General features: G+C 42.1%; 2 protein-coding genes across 3 annotated transcripts in view; both read left to right on the forward strand.

The window, feature by feature from the left end:
* Positions 1–1,121: 1,121 nt before the first annotated feature.
* Positions 1,122–11,181, forward strand: si:ch73-233f7.1 (uncharacterized protein LOC100537710 homolog). Its single transcript, XM_017703775.2, has 4 exons — positions 1,122–4,099; positions 7,205–7,263; positions 7,725–7,843; positions 9,794–11,181. Exons 1-4 carry the CDS (start codon positions 1,601–1,603, stop codon positions 10,111–10,113), a joined length of 2,997 nt encoding a protein of 998 aa, XP_017559264.1. The 5' UTR covers positions 1,122–1,600; the 3' UTR covers positions 10,114–11,181.
* Positions 11,182–18,310: 7,129 nt separating this feature from the next.
* LOC108430951 (protocadherin Fat 4) overlaps positions 18,311–21,812 on the forward strand; it is a 33,726-nt gene continuing 30,224 nt past the window's right edge. For both annotated transcript variants that reach the window (XM_037542636.1, XM_037542635.1), the window contains exon 1: positions 18,311–20,849. In XM_037542636.1, coding sequence (XP_037398533.1) covers positions 18,456–20,849 — 2,394 coding nt within the window. In that variant the 5' untranslated portion in view covers positions 18,311–18,455. The remainder of the gene's footprint in view (positions 20,850–21,812) is intronic.

Raw genomic sequence — 21,812 nt, forward strand, 5'->3', positions numbered from 1 at the left:
CTTGAGTGTGTGTCCTCCAGTAGTTATCAGAGATATCAGTACGAAGGCAGGAAAGGAATGAAGCTTGACCTCGGACTGTTCAGTGCTGTAGCTGCTGTTCGCGCTCGGCGGTAAGTGGGTGAAAGTAGCGGCACACGCGCTCGGCGGACATCGAGGCGGTTTTAAAGACTCGTGTAACGCATGTTAATGTCCATGGCACCGTGACCCCGCCGGTGCAGCCCGCGGATTATTTCTCAGGAAACATTTGTATTCTGCTGTTGGAGAACGGCTGATCCCGGATAGCTACGCCGCTAATCCTCCACTCCGTTAATTAAAAAAGAGAGAGAAGAAGAAGAAGTGGAGAGCGGTGGAACTCGTGTTTTTTTCCAGAAATGTAATCATTTCTGCTGCGGCTTAACCATCTGCTTGAGGTTAAGTCTGGCAAACAGATTGCGCTCAGCCGTTATTTAAACCCGCGCGGTAGGATTTCGCTCTACGGCAGGTGGAGGCATAAGAGGAGCGGCGCGTGGAGGACATCATCCTTCAGCCTTCATGGACTTTACAGTGAACTGGAATCTGCGGCTGTGTGTGTGTGTGTGAGTGTGTGTGTGTGTGTGTGTGTGTGAGAGAGAGAGAGAGAAAGAGAGAGAGAGAGAGGGGGAGACCGTCGCGTTCGATGGTTTTATGTCCCGCCTTACAGGGATTATCCCTGGAAATAAAAGATTAGATCCTGGCGAACATGTGTCACATTTTCAAGAGACACGACTTCGTTTTGTTCCATCAAAACAATAACTTCCCTGATGCTTAATCTTGTAAATCACTGTCCTCCTTTGGAAATCTCTCCATGCGATGAAAACATGTCGTATCAACGTTTTACAGTGGCACATATTATAAGTGACAGTCCTAAAGCGCGTGCCCTTTAATAAAGTATTAAAATATATCTACATAACCGTATATATATATATATATATATATATATATATATATATATATATATATGTGTGTGGGTGGGTGGGTGTGTGTGTGTGTGTGTGTGTATGTAGTCAAAGTTTCTACTACATTACTTCATTAGTACATGCTACATTAAGAACGCTCGTATTGATTGAGACGTTGATGTACTATTTAGTGATTTAGTGGAAACTTTACTCTTGTCCTCTCTCCTCCTTGCGTGCAGCGCGGCGCTGAGACGGTTAACCGTGTTAGTACAGTAATTATGTCGCCATCCTCCAATAAGAAACCTGGCGAAGTCCGACCCCTCCCTCCCACCGTACCGTTCCTCAAAATGCCTAACACGCCGGAAAATCAAAGCGCAGCCTGCTCACACACGCGCAGCTCACTCACTCACACACGCACTCACCCGCGGAGCTGCGCGCGGGGAGCCTCTCCGACGGCTCCATCTATGCTCATTCAATACATGTATTAACTTTTTTTTAAAAAACGAAATGGTTGACTTTCTCTCATAGACTTTTCCTGCAAAGTCTAATGCTGCAGAATCTAATGTGAAACTTTTTTTAAATAATAATAATTTTTTTATTATTATTTTGAATAAAGCAATTTCATCTCTCGGAACTCATCATGCATGTAGTCAACTCGAGTCAGTGAGAATTTAGCCTTGGCGGAGATGGGGAAGAGGCTCGAGTCGAGGCGATGGACGTTAGCTGGGTCATTGGTCTGCCTGCTTGTGTGCGTGTGCGCGCTGGACCGCGCGCTCGCGCAGATCCGCTACGCGATTCCCGAGGAGCTCGAGCACGGCGCGTTTGTGGGCAACATCGCCGAAGACTTGGGCTTGGATGTGGCCAAACTGTCGGCCAGGCGGTTCCGGATCGTGTCCGGAGCCAGGAAGCAGTATTTGGAAGTGAACCTGGAAAACGGGATTTTGTTCGTTAATGAGAAGATCGATCGCGAGGAGCTGTGCGAGCAGAGCCCACTTTGCTTTTTGCACTTGCAGGTGGTGATAGAAAACCCGCTGGAGTTGTACCGAGTGGAAGTGGAGGTGCTGGATGTGAACGACAACGCGCCGAGCTTTCCGTGGAGCGAGTTTAACCTGGAGATCACGGAATCAGCCGCGCCAGGCTCGCGCTTTCCGCTGGAGAGCGCGCAGGACCTGGACGTGGGCGCGAACTCACTGCGCTCTTACCTGCTGAGCGCGAACCGCCACTTCACACTGGACATCCAGACGCGCAACGACGGCAGCAAGTTCGCCGAGCTCGTGCTGGAGTCCGCGCTGGACCGCGAACAGCAGAAGACGCACGAGATGGTGTTGACGGCTGTGGACGGCGGCTCGCCGCTGCGCTCGGGCACGGCTCAGATTACAGTCACCGTGCTGGACGCCAACGACAACGTGCCCGTTTTCGAGCGGCCCGTGTACCGCGTGAGCCTTGTGGAGAACGCGCCGCGCGGCGCCCTAGTGCTCAAGCTTAACGCTACAGATGTAGACGAGGGCGCGAACGGTGAGATCGTGTACTCATTTAGCGGCCACGCACCCTTGAGAGTGCGCGAGCTTTTCAGTGTGGACGCGCACTCCGGTGAGATCCGCGTGAAGGGGATCGTGGACTACGAGAAGTCCGCCGTGCACGAGCTCTATGTGCAAGCTAAGGACAAGGGCCCGTCCGCCGTGGCCGTACACTGTAAGGTGCTTGTGGATGTGTTGGACGTGAATGATAACGCGCCCGAGGTCATCCTCACCTCCGTGTCCACGCCCGTGCAGGAGGACGCGCCACCGGGCACCGTGATCGCTGTGGTGAGCGTGACGGACCGAGACTCGGGCGAAAACGGAGCCGTGGACTGTAAAATACCACCCAACGTGCCATTTCAACTGCATTCCTCCTTCAAAAACTACTACACTCTTGTGACCAGCGACTTATTAGACAGGGAATCCGTAGCCGAGTACAACATCACCCTTACGGCGCGCGACTCGGGTTTGCCGCCGCTCTCCACCAGCAAAACTCTACTCGTGCAGGTGGCTGACATAAACGACAACGCACCGCGCTTCCTGCAGCCCTCCTACACCGTGTACGTGACCGAGAACAACGCGCCGGGCGCGTCCATCTGCTCGGTCACCGCCTTCGACCCTGACTCGAACCAGAACGCCTATCTGTCCTACTCCATCCTGGAGGGGCAAATTCAGGGCATGCCCGTTTCCACGTACGTCTCCATCAACTCAGACAATGGCAACGTATACGCGCTGCGCTCTTTCGACTACGAGCGGCTGCGCAACTTCCAGATCCGCGTGCGCGCGCAGGACGCCGGCTTTCCACCACTTAGCGGCAACGTGACGGTCAACGTGTTCGTACTGGATCAGAACGATAACGCCCCGGTCATCGTGTCGCCGCTGCCGAGCAACGGCACCGCGGCTACAGAGGTGGTGCCGCGCTCGGTGGACGCGGGCTACCTGGCGGCGAAAATCACGGCGCTGGACGCGGACGCTGGACAGAACTCGCGCCTTTCGTATCAAGTGTTGCACGCCACGGACCCGGGGCTTTTCAGCGTGGCGCTGTATACGGGCGAGATCAGGACCATCCGCCGCTTTGTGGACAAAGACGCCGCGCGCCAGCGGCTCGTCATCCTAGTCAAGGACAACGGACAGCCGCCGCTCTCGGCCACTGCCTCCATCGTGCTATCCGTAGTGGACAGCGTGCCTGAGTCACCCTCCGAGCTCGGCGACCCGTCACGCGGTCCGCGGCCCCCCTCCAGCCTCGCACTCTACCTCATCGTGTCGCTCAGTACCGTCTCGCTTATTTTCCTCGTGGCAATCATCGTGCTTGCCGGTTTCAAGTGCTACAAAGACGGTGGGGACTCGTTCTCCTCTCTCGGCGGCGCCGCGTGCTGTTCTTTTGAGGACGATCCTCCTCCCGCTGACGTGCTTAAGAAGTCTAACCTGAACGTGCAGCTCTCTACCGGCTCTAAGGTGCCCACGGGCTGCGTGGAGGTGAACGGCGGCACAGGGGGTCCTGGAACCGGAGCTGCGCCGCAGCCGTACTGCTACAAAGTGTGCCTGACCCCAGAATCCGCCAAGAGCGACTTCATGTTCCTGAAGCCGTGCAGTCCCGGAGACACGAGGAACAATACAGCGAAAAACCACGGAGCAACAGTGAACAACGGAGCCACGACACCTAACGAGGTAAAGCAGCTTTTCATGTGAGGGTCATATCAGGGTAATGAGGAACTGTGTGTTGGGTCGTGTGGGGCATTGTGTTCGGTTTCATAGGATGGCGTATTGATGTTATGAGGTAATACGTTATAAGGAATAACGTCTGGGAGAGTGTGCTGGGTCATATGAGGCACTATGTTGGGTTAGGAAGTGAAGCAAGCATTGTGGAACAATGTGTTAGGTATTACTGGATTGTGTGTAGAGTCATATAGGATGATGTATTGGGTCACATGGGGTGGTGTATTGGTATTAAGAGAACGTGTTAGGTGACATTCGGTATCATGCTGATTGTTATGGGATTAAATCATATGCCATGGGATAGTGAGTGGTGTCACACTGGACAGTGTGCTAGGTATTAAGAAACAATGTGTTGAGCCATACCTGCCTTCCGCCCAATGACCGCTGGTATAGGCTCCAGCACCCCCCCCCCCCGCAACCCTGAAGGAGAGTGATGAGCCATATGAGGGTCATATGGGATAGTGTGTTGGCTATCATACCTTGACTGATGCGGCTGTTCTTTTATTCAATTTCCTTCTAAAACGGAAACACTTTCCTGAATGCCACATATTGTTTTCTGGCGTAAATGAGTAGCCTTGTGTTGTCACACCTTCAGGAAAACTTGAAGGATCAGTGACATTAATTCACTGTTGCCTGTCACCTTAATAACTGATCAATGAATATTCAGTGAGTGTGCTGTCAAGAGCAAGAAAGGAGGCGACATCGATGAACTTGATTGAAAAAGAACAAGCGTTTCTCTCGGTGTGTGTGTGGTGAGGAGGGGGCGTGTGGCGGGGGGGTGGGAGTAATCACTCTCATCTGGAGCCAGAGCTGCTTCTTCTGTTTCCGTGCACGCATCGTCCTCAGACACACAGTTATTCATGCCTTAGCTCTTGAATTTTGTCATGGGCAGGTTAATGCCTCAAGGTGACACTTCTGACATCTCTGAGTTGGAAATAAGACAAAAAAATGTTAGCTTTGAGGCTACCGTTCTGCCACACCAGTTACTCTGTCAATTGATCGATAAATATTCAGTGACTGCGCTCTCAGGAGTGAGGAGGTGACGTTAATCAAGTCGATTGATAGCGAGCACGCGTTTCTGCAAACGGCAGCTCAAGGTGATGTTTTCCCTGCATTAAAAAAAATAAGACAGAAGAGGAAAATATCATGTTCCTTTAAGCTGGAAGTGCCTTTCTGCCATTTACCTCCCTGAGATTGCTTCTTTTATTGCAGTGTAAAAAAAATCTGAAGAATGGGATTCATAAGAGAAAGTAAGGCCTGATGAATACCTGTAGCTGCCCGTTTTACTTTTTTATCAGTTCATCTTAGGCGCAAAGCACCCTTCGCGAGGACTGCCTCAAGGGCACACGCACATGCACGCGCGCACAGTCGATATGCCCATTATTCGGCGCACAATGGCGCGCGAAAGCGGACTGGTACCGTCTAGAATGGGCTGAGAAACGGGAGCGCGTGAGGGAGAGAGAGCAGGAGGGAAGAGGGACGTGTCAGGCCTGTAGATTCACCCTCTTTATCCCCGCGGAATGTGAACTGGTGGGGAGAGAGAGAGAGAGAGAGAGAGAGAGAGAGAATGTTTTTGAGAGGGAAAGAGAGAAAGAAGGAAAGGGGCGGGCGAGGGTTACTAAAAGAGAGAGGCACTGGGGAGAGAGAGAGAGGAGAGAGAGAGAGAGAGAGAGCGAGGGGGGGGGAGGAGAGAGAGAGAGGGGGGGGGGAGAGGAGAGAGAGAGAATACTGAGAGGTTGCTGAAAGAAAGAAAAAAAGAATGTTACTGACAGCGAAAGCCAGAGTGTGAGGGCTGTGGGCTGGGGAAAGGCTATAAAGCGAATGAGATAACGAGAAAGAGAGAGAATTCCAAGGTACTGGGGGGGGGGTAGATAGATAGATAGATAGATAGATAGATAGATAGATAGATAGATAGATAGATAGATAGATAGATACTAATACTAAGAAGTCATGAGAGAGAGAGAGAGAGAGAGAGAGAGAGAGAGAGAGAGAGAGATATTGAGACCTGATAGGTTACTAGGAGGAGAGAAACAGTACTGAGAAGTTATGAGTGAGAGAGAGAGAGAGAGAGAGAGAGAGAGAGAGACTGAGTCAGACTGAGTACTGAAACGTTACTGAGGATAGAGAGATAGTGTTAACGAGAGGTAAAGATATAGGTTACTGGGGAGAAAGACAGAGATAGATGTAGGCAGCGATAGGCAGTAGCCACTGGATTTGGTCGTTTTTACTTTCGGTTAACATTCAGTAAAAAAAAAAAACTGTATGCAGTCTTGTCAGTCCAGGCCTGTGGAACCAGGCCTAAAATATACATTATGAGTAAAAGCAGACCAGCCAGCGATGACGGCTCCCTCGAGATTTCAGTCTTATTCTTGCTTTAAGCCATTTTAAAGTGTTCTCTACCACAAGAGCTCTTTTGGAGAGAAAAAAAGTTTTCCCATCAGTCTTGCTAGAGCTGTTATTAAAACGCACAAGGGCGGTAAATTCCTAAAATAAAGCAAGAAATTAAAACTGATCTAATCCGCTCAACAATTACATTTATTATTATTTTTAATTAATTTCCTGCCTGCTGTGGATTTCCTTTGAAGATTAAAATCGTGTCTCGTTTCATCCCGGCGGTGGTTTAATTGGTTTCGGAAGGTATTTGAAATAACTCCTCTAATAACACGCTTACATCGCCTTCTCCGTGTTAAGGGGTCTAAGTGAATTAATAGAGCGTGGAATCTGCGCGCCCCTCCTTTAACTCGGGACAAATATGAGCGGGCTTTGCTTTAGCTCGCGCTCGCCTCCCCCTCATCTTCTGCCTCCCCCACTGCGTCTGGGCGAATGAAAAGGGAAAGAAAATGACAAGAGCCTGTGCTTAAGGCATCGAGTTCCATCTCCAAATGAGCAATGCTCATTCATACTTTTGACCACAAGGGGGCACATTTCTTTTGAACATCATGATGAAATAGTGTCTGTAAAGACATGCTATTTTATTATTATTTTCGACATGTTAAATTGTTATTTATAAGTTGTATTGAAGGTCTTGAGGATAACTGATTTTCTTTATTGTTGCAGCTGAAACAAGACAATACAGACTGGGCTCTCACTAAGAACCAGACTTCGTCCTTGAAAAGGTAACACACACACACAAATGTCTGAGCAGTGCACTACACAGAAACTTTGACACTTCACCTTATACGCCATCACTGTCATAACAACACAGATATTTTGTGTTACATTTAGCACAAAATATTTTGAAATATTTCTATGGCCAGTTATGGACAACACATTTTGGGTTATTTTTAATACAGAATGTGCTACATCAGAGATTTGTGACACAAAAAGTGTTAAAATGGGTAACACAAGTTTGTGTGTTGCTATTTAACACATCACTTTTTAGAGTGTAGCATTGTACTAGAGACTGCAGAATCCTAAATTTAAAGGAATCATTTGTGCTACTGAAGATCAACTTCCCTTGTAGTCGTTCTTCTCTAGCATCTATTTGTAATTGTGTAGCTACCATAGAATTTCTATCAGAATTTCTATCATATACTGTGTTTGTTATAACTGGTATACCTATGTGATGCCTCTCCAGCTATAACTCAATAAACATGGATGGCACTCTGATGAGGAAGGCCATGCAGCATGATCCTGAAAACTATGTCAGTCCAATGGCTGCAGGACAGTATTGGACCTGGGGGACACGAATGAGAGGTAAGCCCCAAACTGTCCAGTCTATTCAGTATAGGCCTGCTGTTCTTCACTCGCTGGCCTGCTACTTCATTATATCCCATGCTGAAAAGGGAGTTCTATCAAGTTACATACTTTGAAACTCTCTCTGAGAGAAGGGAGGGACATTTTTGCATATTTCAAATCTGCTTCATCCTTGTTATGTTCCTAGAATATGTTTACACAAGCTACTGTTACAGTATGTCTTACACTGTGCTATCTTTTTCATTAAAAATTCTTAGTAGCATGTGTTAGTTTATCTATCAGTTAGCTCTTCTGTCAGGTCTACTTGTGTACATAAGAGCGGCGGATTTTAATAGGAATTGCACTGAATAGATAAGAGGAGTGTCATATCACAATATTTCTGAATGTTTACTTCTCTGCCCTGCTTTTTGATAGTTTTATGGTTTCTGATAGGACTGAGCAAACTGTCACACTAAGCCCTCTTCCTGAACTCCTTTACATGTACACAATAGCCTGACTAAGCCCCAGATTCTTAAACAAATGTTGATTTGGCACAAAGAAGTCCTTTTCCAAGAAAAGTGAGGGCACTCTTGCTATCTGTCACTTGTTATTGTTTGCTGTCATAAATCTGGTTTTCACATATGGTACACCCTTACAAATAAAGATTCCTAAGTTGTTCTTGGCTTAGATGTGTGGTTAAATATAATGGTTCTATAGTATATAGAACCTTTACATTATGTGGAGGCTTTTTAAACTCTAAATAGATTCTTAATGCTCGCTCATCTAATTTACAAATATAAATATACAGAAAAATACAGAATATATCAATTGAATGTGTTTTTAGGGAACCAAAAATGTTTCTTCCATGGCATCACTCAGAAGAACCCATCATGTTTCTGGCAGTATTGACCTGGATCATGTTATAGCCTTACTTAGTCCAGATTGAGTAAGACCTTAGTCAGACCATGACAATCAAAGCATGTTGTTTACATGAGCATGTAGTAGTCTTGGTTAGACTGATATTGAACTTTTGGTGTACATGTGAAAGTAATAAATGCTGACCTCAAAAGATGCAAAAATGCTGAATTTGTTTATGCACTTTATTTTTTCATTGTTTATTGTTTTTTGATATCATATTTTCTACAACAGTTACTTCCAGCCATGCAAGTTGATTGGTTGAGAGGCGTTCTAACTGTGCTGTTATTTCGACATAACCTAACAGGTTTTTCACAAACATTGTATCACTCCGCTAAGACGGTGTTCCTAAGCAACAAGTTTGACAGCTGTTGGAGATGCTAAGCCATTTAGAAGTTTTTACTTCTTACTTTGTGCACAAACAGGAAAATGGATATCTTTAAGATCACATTTGACCGATGGCCAATTTGGTTAGACTCTGAAGATGAAACTACACTAAATTCCCAAACTGTCATCAACACTGAGCAAGCTTTTCAGTCGGCAGCTGTGATAGAAGAACACCTAAACAACCTGGAATTAGCCAGAAATTAACCGAATACCATTCGCCAAATGTGTAGTCTCATCTTCAGAGTCTGACTAAATCAGACTGAGCCATAAAACTGTTGCAATAAAAAACAAAGAAGCTTGCTCAGTGACAGTTTTGGAATTTAATGTAAGGAGCTGGAGAATGAACTGTTGGCTGTGCAGCGATTCAGCTGAGCTTGTTACTTTGACGTAGTATTGAGCTGCTTGTTAAGGAACTATAATTAGGTGGAAGGAATCGCTAACATTAAAACATATTAAATACTATGTTCACGACCCAATTTAGTAATTTCATGCTTCGATTATTGAAAAGCAATAGAACACTCGAGGTTGTGTGGTATCGCCATAACATTACATGATGTTATTTCGCGATAACACACTCTCTCTCGTGTTCTATTGCTTAAATAGTACTGCTCCATTTAAATGTGAGCAATGGCAAATGTCACATTTTAGCTGTCTCTTCCTCTCTAACAGAATACAGGATGTCCTCCCCAGCCACAGGCCTCCCCCAGAGGGCATGGACACCTCGCTATACACCCACAAACAACCCCCAACAGCAGCAGCCTGCAGCTCACTCGCACAGCCAACCCCCACCTGACTACCAGCATAACGTCTATATCCCTGGCACGCCCTCTGCCCTCTGCACCCTTCGGCCCAGCCACCGCAGCGAGCTTGACGTCCATAACGCTTTCTCCACATTCGGCAAGAAGCGCAAGTTCATCTCGCCCAGCAGTTACGATCCTAGAGATGACACAGGAACAGAAGTCATCAATAATGACCTTTACAATGAATAGAGAGAAGGAATGGAGAGAATGTGGGACAGAGCTGAGATGTGATGGTGGACAGAGCATGGGGGGGGGGACAAATGTTGTGGAAGGAAGGAATAACACAAGGTAGAAGAAAAGAGGAGAGAATAATGACCAAAGCAGAGCATATATTTCCAAACCAAACTACTCTGGTGTTACAGTGACATTATTTTCCTGCTCTGTGTGGTCTGCTTCCCATGACTCGTTTGCTCTCAGACACATCTTTCAGTTTATTTCTGTCATGTTTTTATGTTTGTGACACATTAAACATGGGCCTATATGAGGAGGCCTTGAACAGTGGCACTGGCCTTTAAAACTGGATCACTGTCAGAGATTACACATTGTACCCATTAGTTAGTTTTATTATGAATATTCAGAGAGAGTGAGTCTTGAATGCTGGGCTTGTGATAAAACCCTGTTTGTATGGGTCTCAATGTGGTTTGGTAAGTGAATGGTTACTGGATACAAGAAAGGATGACAGTACAAGAAAATCTGAATGATTTAGATGTTATGACCATGATGACAAAAAGATGGCTTGATTTAGCTGCTGGTAAGGGGGGGTCAAAATGAATTCTTCTGTGTGAATCTTGACTGAATTAAGCTGTTGTCTACTGTTCATTGGGTCTGAAGCTCACAAATGGCACAAGTGAAACAACAGTGGTGTGAGAAGTGAGTCACATCGTCAAAATGATTTTAAAATTCATAACATCATTAGATTCTATTTTTTTTACATTAAGAATTGTGACTATAATGTTTTCGGTACTGTTTATTTGACAATCATATCAGCCTAAATGTAAGCATTACTTGGCCTTTGCGCATAGTGTGAATTTTCTGTCTGAGCAGAATCTTTGTGCCATGGTGCACAGCCTTGGAATGATTGGTTGCTTGCTGAAACAGATGAGTAAGTCTAATATGATTATTGTTCAGTGAACAATAGGGGCAGCGTTGATATGTATGCAAAGTGGGTGACTGACTCACGCAGGTAATTTACTTCAGACTATGGCGTACATTACCTTGTAAATTCTGAGAATAAAAGTATTCTTTTTCTGAAACAAAGGTGAAATCATTTCTGTCTTTCATTGTCCCAGAGAAACGAAAAAGCCCCATTAACTTTACATTACTAGGTTGCTGTCATTACAGTGCCTTTATGATGTCACAATATGTGACAGGTTACCAGTGAAATAAAGTTAGAGAAAATTACACTGAAATACTCGCTATTACGATAACATTTGATTGTAGAATGTGTGATCTCAGGACACACACTTTTAAAATATTTTGCAACACATTACTGAAATGCTACATGACACCTACATAAGCCTTTTATTAACAACTGACATAAACCAACATTTATAAAGGCTTATTCCAGCATCAGTTGCCATAAAGGCTGCATCAATTTAATGTCATTTTTACTTCATAAAGTAAAATGACAAGTGATACTTGTTGGAATAAATCCAACCTGGTCTGGGACATGGGTACCTCTGACCACTTTTTTGCAGAGCCACAAATATGTACCCTCAAGTACGTTTTATGCACTTTTGAGAAACATGTGTCCACTGGGGGCGCTAAAGAGAAGCTTACACTTTAAAGTAACGTTACGATTATTTTGCCTTTGAAAATGACTGTATTTGAGGTTTTGAGCTCAATCAAAACCTCAATACAGTCATTTTCAAAGGCAAAATAATCGCAACGTTACTTTAAAGTGTAAGCTTCTCTTTAGCCCCCCCAGTGGACATTTGCTTCTCAAAAGTGCAGCAAAACGTACTCGAGGGTACATATTCGTGGCTCTGCAAAAAAGTGGTCAGAGGTACCCATATCCCATGAGACCAGGTTGAATAAATCCTTACAGATATTTGTATCTATAAGGATTTATAAATTCTAACTGTCAGTAATGTGTTACTAAATATTTTGATTGTTCCTCTGGTAAAGAATTAAGTTTTTAGTTGACAAGTAAACAGTTAACTGACAAGTTGTGTGCAAAAAGCTGGTTGCCACTGCTCAAATGTGTAGAGAAGTTAACACATTCTGTGCAGAAAACACCCTTCTGCACATTTTAATGCAATTGCTGTTATACAGTTACTGTTCTATGACAGTACAATTACAATTTACTTGCTGAATGTAACATTTTGTGGCCGGTGTAAAAGTTGTGAACCATTTTATATGTTCTATTTATTATTTTCCCTGCATTATGTTAAATACAGCAGGTAAACAGACATTTTCCACTAAAATGTGAAGAAAAATTAACATTTTAAGTATTTTCCCAGTAAAGGATGTGTTTTACTTTCACAAAACATGTAGTTTAACTGGGGGTGTTCAAACTTTTGTATATGGCTGTATATCCAATTCTTAAGTAGATCATGCAAGTATCCATTTATATTTACATTATGTGTTTATTAACTGGCATTTCATACAATCACTACATTTCTTCACTTAAAATCTGCCTTGATTAACTTGCATTATATACTTATCTCAAGCGATTTTCATGAAAAGGAGCTTCTCAGGGAAAAAAGACCAAGGCCTCTCTCCCTAGTGGGGAGTAAACATTCTAATATACTCATTAAAATCTGCATTGCTCTTTAAGCCTGTGGAGAATAGACTTGGTTCATTAACTAAACAAACACACAGCTCCGTCTTGGAAATATCATTTTAATTAAACACAGCGAAACAGAGGAAAGTGCTGGGGAATTGAACTCAGCCTCAAAATGCCACACCTGGACGCAATCTTGAAAGCACCCCACTCTCTCCGGTGCCCTTTCCATTTTAATTTCCACGGGAAATGAGTTCAGAATGTCAATAGATGTGTATCGCCCGATTGAGAGGGGTAATTAGGTTTGCCACGTGTCCTTTCACACTACAAACGATAATGATGGAAACAGTCTCTGTGGTGCTCACACACTTCTCTAAATCGAAGTTCATCTCTCCATAGGCCAGGAGACTGGAGGTGAGGAGAGGAGCAATTTAGAATCTTTTCATAGAGTAGGCCATAGCAGGATAGCCTGATTAAAATTACTCCATCACTGTGATTCAAATTGTATTTGCTTAACTCACAACTGTGCAAGTTCAGCAGACACTGCGTAGCTCCAGATCAATTTCTGTAAAGCATCAGAAAGTCTTAGAGGAGTAACTTTGTGTAGAGTAAGTTATATGGTATACTGATATGGTAGACTGTCTGGCACTGGTAATAAGCATGGAACAGTGTTACTCTATGTCGGCACATGTTTTGCAACATGGATTGACGTTATTTTAATGGAATAATAACATGCTTAGGTTTAATCATTATACATTTCATTAGTCTTGATTTGTGTAATATTAATTATCAAAATGACTACTCACTATTTGCCTCATTGCTTTCATGTGTGAACAAAGCAACAATACTCCATGCAGAAAAGTAGTGACGTCATATTAAACCTGATAAACCATTTGAAAAAGTTTGGCGAATAAAATTACCCTAACAACCATGAATAATACATTAAGGAGCAGTGGTTCATGCTGTGAGAATGGCTTTTATTAGCTCCTGACCTTTGACTCTGCAGAGGCCAAGCCACAGGAAAGCAGGTGGTTTAACCTTGTCCTCCAAAACAGATGGCTTGTTCCAAAGTCAACACTTTTTTTACATATGTGCACATTTTTCTGCTTTCCAGGAAATGGCCCAGTGTGTCCCAGAGTGTGCAAAACCATGCTGAACAGAACCTCCCTTGAGTACTACATTAAAGAGGTGACAGGCTAAGGATATGTCCTATAGTTCAGTGCATTGGTGGCCTTCTAATATCTTATTGAGAAATATCAAGAAAGAAAGTTCAAATCATGAAAACTTTAGCAACTAGTTGGTCCCAAAACGACAAGATAAACATCTGTACATTTAAGATCTTAACATGGGCTTTCAAACTTCCGTTAAATCTGGAAATGCATCATGCAAATGCACACTTATGCAAGACATAGAATAAAATGCTGACCCTAAAATCTCTTCCTCTCTACGTATTTTGAGCTGCATATATTTCAATCCTAAGACCTACTGTCTTGAATGAGTTTGCATCTCCACAAAGGATTTATTTTGATTAGATCATCTTTTATATCTGATGTCTTATTTCATTGTGTAAATACCTCCTATGATTACATATTCTGGAGCTTGTGTACTATAGTTGACATCATCAATTTTGAAGTGGATAAAATGATAACAGTGCAGGTTTAAACCTTTGAGCTAGATAGGATAGCATTTGTTCTACCCAGGGACATCGGGCCAAGGCTGATGATGGACCTGACTGCATTATGGGCCCCTCCAATACCCTGAGAAATAAATTAATTCTGGTTTCTAATTTTGATACTCTATTTTGATGCTGTATTTTCCATTAGCATCTTTCAAGTTCGGCTTATTATTCGGCTTGTTTCTGCAATCACAGCCCATGAAATTACCTGTAAAACACACTCTGTTCTAGAAGCAGCCACAGTCACTGAGGGAGAGAGAGAGAGCAGTTTCCTCTTCTGATGCAGCTGAAGACAAAAGGTGAGCTTAAGTAACTTGCAAATAACTTTCTCTATTTGTTGAGCAGTTTCAGTATATATATATATATATATATATATATATATATATATATATATATATATATATATATATATAATTATTTATTTATTTAGTTAGTTAGTTAGTTCATAAGTTAGTTAGTTATTTGGACAGGGGCATGATACTGTGCCAAGGGCCAAACATTTGGTGCTATGCCAGTGGTTATACCACACAGTGCCTGGTTCCTTGAAATTACAGTTTCATTCTAAGTATTAGAGACTCTTGAAAATTTGTCAAAACACCTGCCATGTTCAATTTAAATATCAGTTTTTGTGTGTGTGTGTGTGTGAGTGTGTGTGAAGATATAGGAGCACTGTCCACTTGGAACATTTCAGTGAAAAAACACTGAGAGCAATAACACTGGTAACCTGCAGAGGGCGATCACCCAGAGTGAAACACAATTTCTAAAACTTCAAGTGTTGCCTTTTTCCCAACAAAGGAAAAAGTGTGTGCTATTTTGTATGACTTGATTTGGGGAGATGTGAAAGAAAAAGGTGGTACATGAAGGGTACCCAAAAAACGTGGTCACTCAAATACACCCCCTTCTGTTTTCTATTTAGAGGCGACACTGTAAAAAGTGACTTGTTAGATCTGATTAAAAATGTACTTCATGTGGTAACAAGTGGATTAACCTTATTCAACTTAAAAACCTACACAGATTGAAAGAATCATTCATTCAAAGTATTTATTTAGGTTGAATATAATACGTTGATTTACTTGTTACCACATGAAAAATATTTTTAATCAGATCTAACAAGTGTTTCTTTGGGTACCCTTCATGTACCACCGTTTGGTACTTCGTTTTGACCCCGTGTTCTGCTGCTGGTGCTGGTAAGCACTTAAAACATATGGGCTCACACTAAAGTTACTCACACTCATAACTGTATAACTTACATGCTGGTTTTATAGCAGTTATACTGAAGAATTTAAAGACATTATTGACTAATACCTTTTAATGCTAGAAATGAAATATAACATAATATAATATAATGATGATGCCAATGATGATGATGATGGTGATAATAATAATATAATATAATATATAGCATTTAAAGGCTTAATAATTTCATAATAAGTCTATGGTTCATTACTTTAATTATTTCTATAACACACTGAAAAACAAGCCCCATAAATCAGCAGGTCACTTCATTTTTAGTCTCACATACTTTCATAATGAATTAATTACGATAAAAAAATCCATGATTGAGCTATGATTCTGTTCATGATTCTGATTCATTTCTTTAATAGACAGCTTTGAGAAGACCCTCTCCTGTTTTTGACTTCAACCACTAGAGGTCGCCTAAGTTACACGTTCGAATAAGTCAAATATATTTCCACACTGAATTAGTTGTGTAGTTTTGATTAAGTTGTTATATTTATATAGATTCTCTTTTTGCTATAAATGACTACATGAAGATAAACATTTTAATTGTAATGTTCTATAATATTTTTTATTGTCAATAAAAAAAACAAATTAAAGTTCAAAAGTGAGGTATTATGTTCCAAAGAAAACTCTTGCATGCATACTTATGCATTTTTAAGGTTGTACCTCCATTTTTTTAATGTTATTTTTTTCTGAGATGAGCATAATGACAACGCCTCTGTCATGTTCATTGTAACTTTATTAGTTTAAAAGAAGTTTTCTTCTGGGAAAGAAGACAGGAGCTATTTTATCTGAAATAATAAGCAGAACCTTTGTTATAGATGAGGAAGGGCATTATGATGTGATCACAACTTTAAAACAAAATTTCCCTCAAATGTAAAGTATGTGACACATTACACATGTTCTTAACGAGTCATTATTCCATTATAAAGACTGAACAGGATACTAATTAATTACTTTTGGAGATTCTTTTACTTCATTTGCATCTGTATGATTACAAAAGTTGTGTTAGTAATTATGGATGGCCTTTCTGAATATTTGAGGTTAAGGTTAGGGTTAGGGTTAGGGCTAGGGATAGGTTTAGGATTAGGTTTTGAGTTGAAGTTAAGGTTAAGGTTAGTATTAGGGCCAGAGTGAGGGTTATTATTAGGTTTTGAATTGAGGTTAAGGTTAAGGTTAGGATTAGGGCCAGGGTTAGGTTTAGGATTAGGTTTTGAGTTGAAGTTAAGGTTAAGGTTAGTATTAGGGCCAGAGTGAGGGTTATTATTAGGTTTTGAATTGAGGTTAAGGTTAAGGTTAGTATTAGGGCCAGGGTGAGGGTTATTATTAGGTTTTGAATTGAGGTTAAGGTTAGTATTTAGGGCCAGGGTGAAGGTTAGGATTAGGTTTTGAGTTGAGGTTAAGGTTAAGGTTAGGATTAGGGCCAGGGTGAGGGTTAGGATTAAGTTTTGAGTTGAGGTAAAGGTTAGGGTTAGGGCCAGGGTTAGGTTTAGGATTAGGTTTTGAGTTGAAGTTAAGGTTAAGGTTAGGATTAGGGCCAGGGTGAGGGTTAGGATTAGGTTTTGAGTTAAGGTTAAGGTTAAGGTTAGGATTAGGACCAGGGTTAGGATTAGAGCCAGGGTGAGGGTTAGGATTAGGTTTTGGGTTGAGGTTAAGGTCAGGGTGCAAATGACAAATGACAGGTGAAGAGGCTAATTTATCCAGAGTACAAACCTTTGTTTCCTTATGAGCTTTTATTTAATAAATTTAAAATGTTTCATCACTAAACAAATACACATTTGTAGAAAAATGTTGCCAACTAGAAGTTTTTATTATTCAAATCTGTTTCCTTTGTAAAATAATGCAGCACAAGGTGAAACCAGAAATGTTCACACAAATGCAAAACATACACATAAATCACTAATAATATTAAAAAATATAGTTATGCAAAGTCTTTGATAGTCAGGCCTTTATTTGGCATTCAGAAAAGTGAAAAGATTAAATAAATGTTATCTAAACAATAAATTATAGGCCATATATATGAAATAGTTCTAATAAGAACATAAATGAGGGGAAACCAACAAAGTAAAACTGTTATGTTTTAAGGAGTTAACAAAGTAGTACATGGGCATTTGCATAATGTTTATGTACAACATGAAAGAATGAGAAAAGCTTTAGATTTTAGATCTTTATACATTTGTTTGACCACCTGTAGTGTGGATATACATTTAGTACAATCTGATGAACAAATGTGTAAATAATAATGTATGTAGGGTTTGAGGTGTGTGTGTGTGTGTGTGTGTGTGTCTGTGAGAGAGAGAGAGAGAGAGTGTGTGAGAGAAAATCCACAAAAATATGGACTTTTAGACATTTTTTTAAACGTAGAGACTTCACTGTAACTGTGATTCAGTCCATTATCAGGCTTACTTCATGTTCCAAAACCCCTCCAGCTATAAGAGAGGAGCTCTGCTTGCCAGTGTTAACTAAATGGGTGGTGAAATGAAAGTGTCGCTGTCCGCGGTGGTGGTGCTGAAATTCCAGTCACTCTCTCTTATGACAGCGGTCTTTATTTGAACGTATCGCTTTGCAGATTTCTTAAACCCTCACCAAATGTCCATTTTGAGACAGCACACGATCAGCCCTGTATTAGACTGAGTCATATTCTTTCATAACGGTCTCAGTGTGTCGCTGTTGGCTAGTAAATGGTACAGTAAGGTCCCTCCTTCTAAAGGGAAGTCAGTAAATTTCTCACAGATTTCTGAGCCTCAACACGGGACGTTTTGCACTGAGAGCACCGCACAGCGTCTGTGCTTTTGTTTTGAAACACGGACAGTTTTACAAAATAAAATTTGACATTGAAAGAAGACTTTTTTTTCCACCAAAGGAAACGAATGTAATTTGGTGCTGTTTGACATGCTGCTGAAGATGAAGCCGCGCTGGGAGCCGATTTTCTTTGTATTTTTGGCGACATGGATGACGGCTTTATCTGTGACACGGTACTCTATACCAGAGGAGATGGAGCGCGGGTCTGTCGTCGCAAATCTAGCGTCGGATCTAGGACTGGACGTTAGTGAACTAGCACAAAGAGAGGTAAAGCTCGATACGGTTCATAACAAGAAATATCTAGAAATAAACAAAAGGACAGGAGAACTTTACATTGTTGAGAAAATGGACAGAGAGTCTCTTTGTCACGGTAAAACGTTGTCTTGCTTCGTGAAATTAGATGTGATCATCAAAAGCCCATTGCGTATTTTTAACATTGAGTTAGAAATCATAGATATTAATGACAATGCTCCGCATTTTAGAATGGATAGGGTTGAACTGGATGTCTCTGAGTCCGCAACACCGGGTGAACGATTCTCTTTGCCTAATGCGCTAGACCCGGATGTAGGGGCCAACACAATCAGCACATACAAACTTAGCCAAAGCGATCATTTCACAATAGATATTCATTCTGGTAGCGATGGCACTAAATACGTTGACCTTGTCCTTACGAAAGCCTTAGATCGGGAACAGCATGCTGTCCATAATCTGATGCTCACTGCTGTTGATGGCGGAGTCCCCGCGCGCTCAGGGTCTGCCAGCATTATTGTCCGTGTGTTGGATACGAACGACAACGCCCCTCAGTTTGACCGTTCAGTGTACTCTTTAAATATGAGCGAGAATTCTCCTATCGGGATTCTAGTCACCAAACTAAACGCAACCGATGCGGATGAAGGCTCAAATGCAGAAATCACGTATTCATTTACGCTTTACACGTCTGAGAAAACCCAAGAAATGTTCGATTTGAATTCCAAAACTGGGGAAATATCTGTTAAAGGCACAATTGATTTCGAAGACATGAAAATATTTGAGATGCATATAGAGGCAAAAGACAACGGCCCTGTTCCGCTCTCCAGCCAATGTAGAGTAACACTGCACATCACGGATATGAACGATAACTATCCGGAGATAACCATAAAGTCACTAAAGAACACTGTGAAAGAAGACATACCGGTAGGCACAGTGATAGCCCTGGTTGGTGTAAGTGACAGGGACACGGGAGATAATGGTAAAGTTAATCTCACAATCAACAAAAACTTGCCATTCTTATTGAATAAATCCTCAGATTATCATTACGAACTGTTAGTCTCAGAACCTTTAGATCGTGAAATGATTCCCGAATATGAGATCACTCTAGTAGTGACAGATGGAGGAACACCTCCACTATCTGATAATGAAACTATAATCGTGCACTTGCTGGATGTTAATGATAATGCACCCCATTTCCCACAGACTTTCTATACTATATCTGTCACGGAAAATAACTCACCAGGGGCGCTGTTGAGTTCTATAACTGCTCTAGACCCGGACCTCCATGAAAATCAGTATCTAGTGTATTTCATAATCGAAAAGGAAATAGCGAACACCTCCATGTCCATGCTGTTCTCCATCAATCCAGAGAACGGGAACCTTTACGCACTGAAGACGTTTGATTATGAGATAGAGAAGGAGTTCCTTTTCCACATCGAGGCCAGAGACTCTGGCGTTCCTCCGCTCAGCAGCAACGTGACCGTTCACATCATTATAATGGACCAGAACGACAACACACCGCTTATAGTGTCTCCATGGCGCGCGCACGGCTCAGTGGTGGAGGAAAAAATCCCGAGATCCACCGATAAAGGAACTCTGATAGCCAAAGTAATCGCTATTGACACGGACTCGGTGCACAACTCTCGCATCACCTACCAGTTTCTCCAGAACACCGATGCTACATTGTTCAGCTTGGACCAGTACAACGGAGAGATCCGGACCATGAGGATGTTCAGCTACAGAGACTCACGCCACCAACGGCTGGTGGTGATCGCCAAGGACAACGGAGAGCCCTCGCTCTCTGCTACAGTCACCATCAAACTCTCCACGGTGGAGACGGCGCTCAAAACCTATGCTGACTTGACTGAAGTGCCTTTAGAGTACGACATCTTTTCAGACCTGAACCTATATCTGGTGATCGGCCTGGGCTCGGTGTCATTTCTCTTACTGATCACCATTTTGGTGACCATCGTGCTGAAGTGTCAGAAAGCGAAGCCGAGCAAAGCAGCTCCTCCCTGCAGGAACAGTGTGATCAGTGAGAGGAACTCCACCATCGCCGATTCCACGCTGGTGTCCAACGATGCCTACTGGTACAGTTTGTTTCTAGCAGAGACGAGGAAAGGGAAGCTGGTAGTGAGGCAGCCTGTGCCAAAGGGGGCGAGATACATCGTTTCCAGTATACCCAGGAGTACAGGCCTGACCGAGACTAGTGACTCAGCTGCCTCCACTCTACAGGTAGGGATTATATTTTTATACTGCAATCACTTTCAAGTGTGATTAAAAAGGAAATAATAATCGAGCATTACGTTGCTCTATACTTTTGGGCATCTACTGACGAAAGCGCTGTTTACTCCTGTAGTGATGAATGAGTTTTAAATTATTATTTCTTTTCTGGAGTTACCATCTTTATTTTTTTTGTAAGTTTTCCTGAATCACATGCATTGACATTCATGACGCCACTGGAATTTTATTGCTGTTAAGTATTTCGTTTGCACTTGCTTTGTTCTCCACGCACGTAGGAAAAGCCAATGTTTTGATTAATACCACACACACACTATATATATATATATATATATATATATATATATATATATATATATATATATATATATATATATATGGTATTAGTCTATATAATTTTGGACATAAGAATTTATGTCCAAAATTGTTACAAATTGATACACAGCATTTTGGAATGAAACTCTTCAATTAATGGCACAACTTTACAACGAAACGGTATAAACTATATAAGTGAGGATTTTTGCAAAGGAATATTTGCAATATAAGGCATATTTTTTGCCCCTTTTATGGGAACAAAATGCCACTTTATGACCGGATTTGTAAAAGGTTTGTATTATTACTGTCTAGGTTTAAAAATTTTTATTATAATATCCGAAGTTGTAATATATCTTTCTTTTTGGACACAAAGTGTCGCTGTCTGCCACCAAAACTCGGGCCATTCTTACTGGGCGTACGTGTGTGTCGCCATGATTCTTAATCTTTGAGGCATCAGAACAGCATTGTGCGCGTGGCTGGATTTGGACATGATCTTTCTTTTCCTATAAATCGTTCTTGTTTTCAACAAATTAAACATCACACTGGAATTTGAGGCTTTTATACGTTTACATTTACTTGGGAATCTAACCGTCTAAGGAAACAATGGGGACTCATATGGACATACAGGGTTGGAAAAGGTAC

The sequence above is a fragment of the Pygocentrus nattereri genome, chromosome 11, assembly GCF_015220715.1.
Source record: "Pygocentrus nattereri isolate fPygNat1 chromosome 11, fPygNat1.pri, whole genome shotgun sequence".
NCBI classification, from domain to species: domain Eukaryota; kingdom Metazoa; phylum Chordata; class Actinopteri; order Characiformes; family Serrasalmidae; genus Pygocentrus; species Pygocentrus nattereri.

What these genes read in the sequence shown, in the direction of transcription:
- si:ch73-233f7.1 (XM_017703775.2), top strand. Translation starts at nt 1,601, where the DNA reads ATGGGGAAGAGGCTCGAGTCGAGGCGATGGACGTTAGCTGGGTCATTG. An exon ending in GAGCCACGACACCTAACGAG is followed by an intron (nt 4,100 to 7,204) that starts GTAAAGCAGCTT and finishes TTATTGTTGCAG; the next exon opens with CTGAAACAAGACAATACAGA. An exon ending in CTGGGGGACACGAATGAGAG is followed by an intron (nt 7,844 to 9,793) that starts GTAAGCCCCAAA and finishes CCTCTCTAACAG; the next exon opens with AATACAGGATGTCCTCCCCA.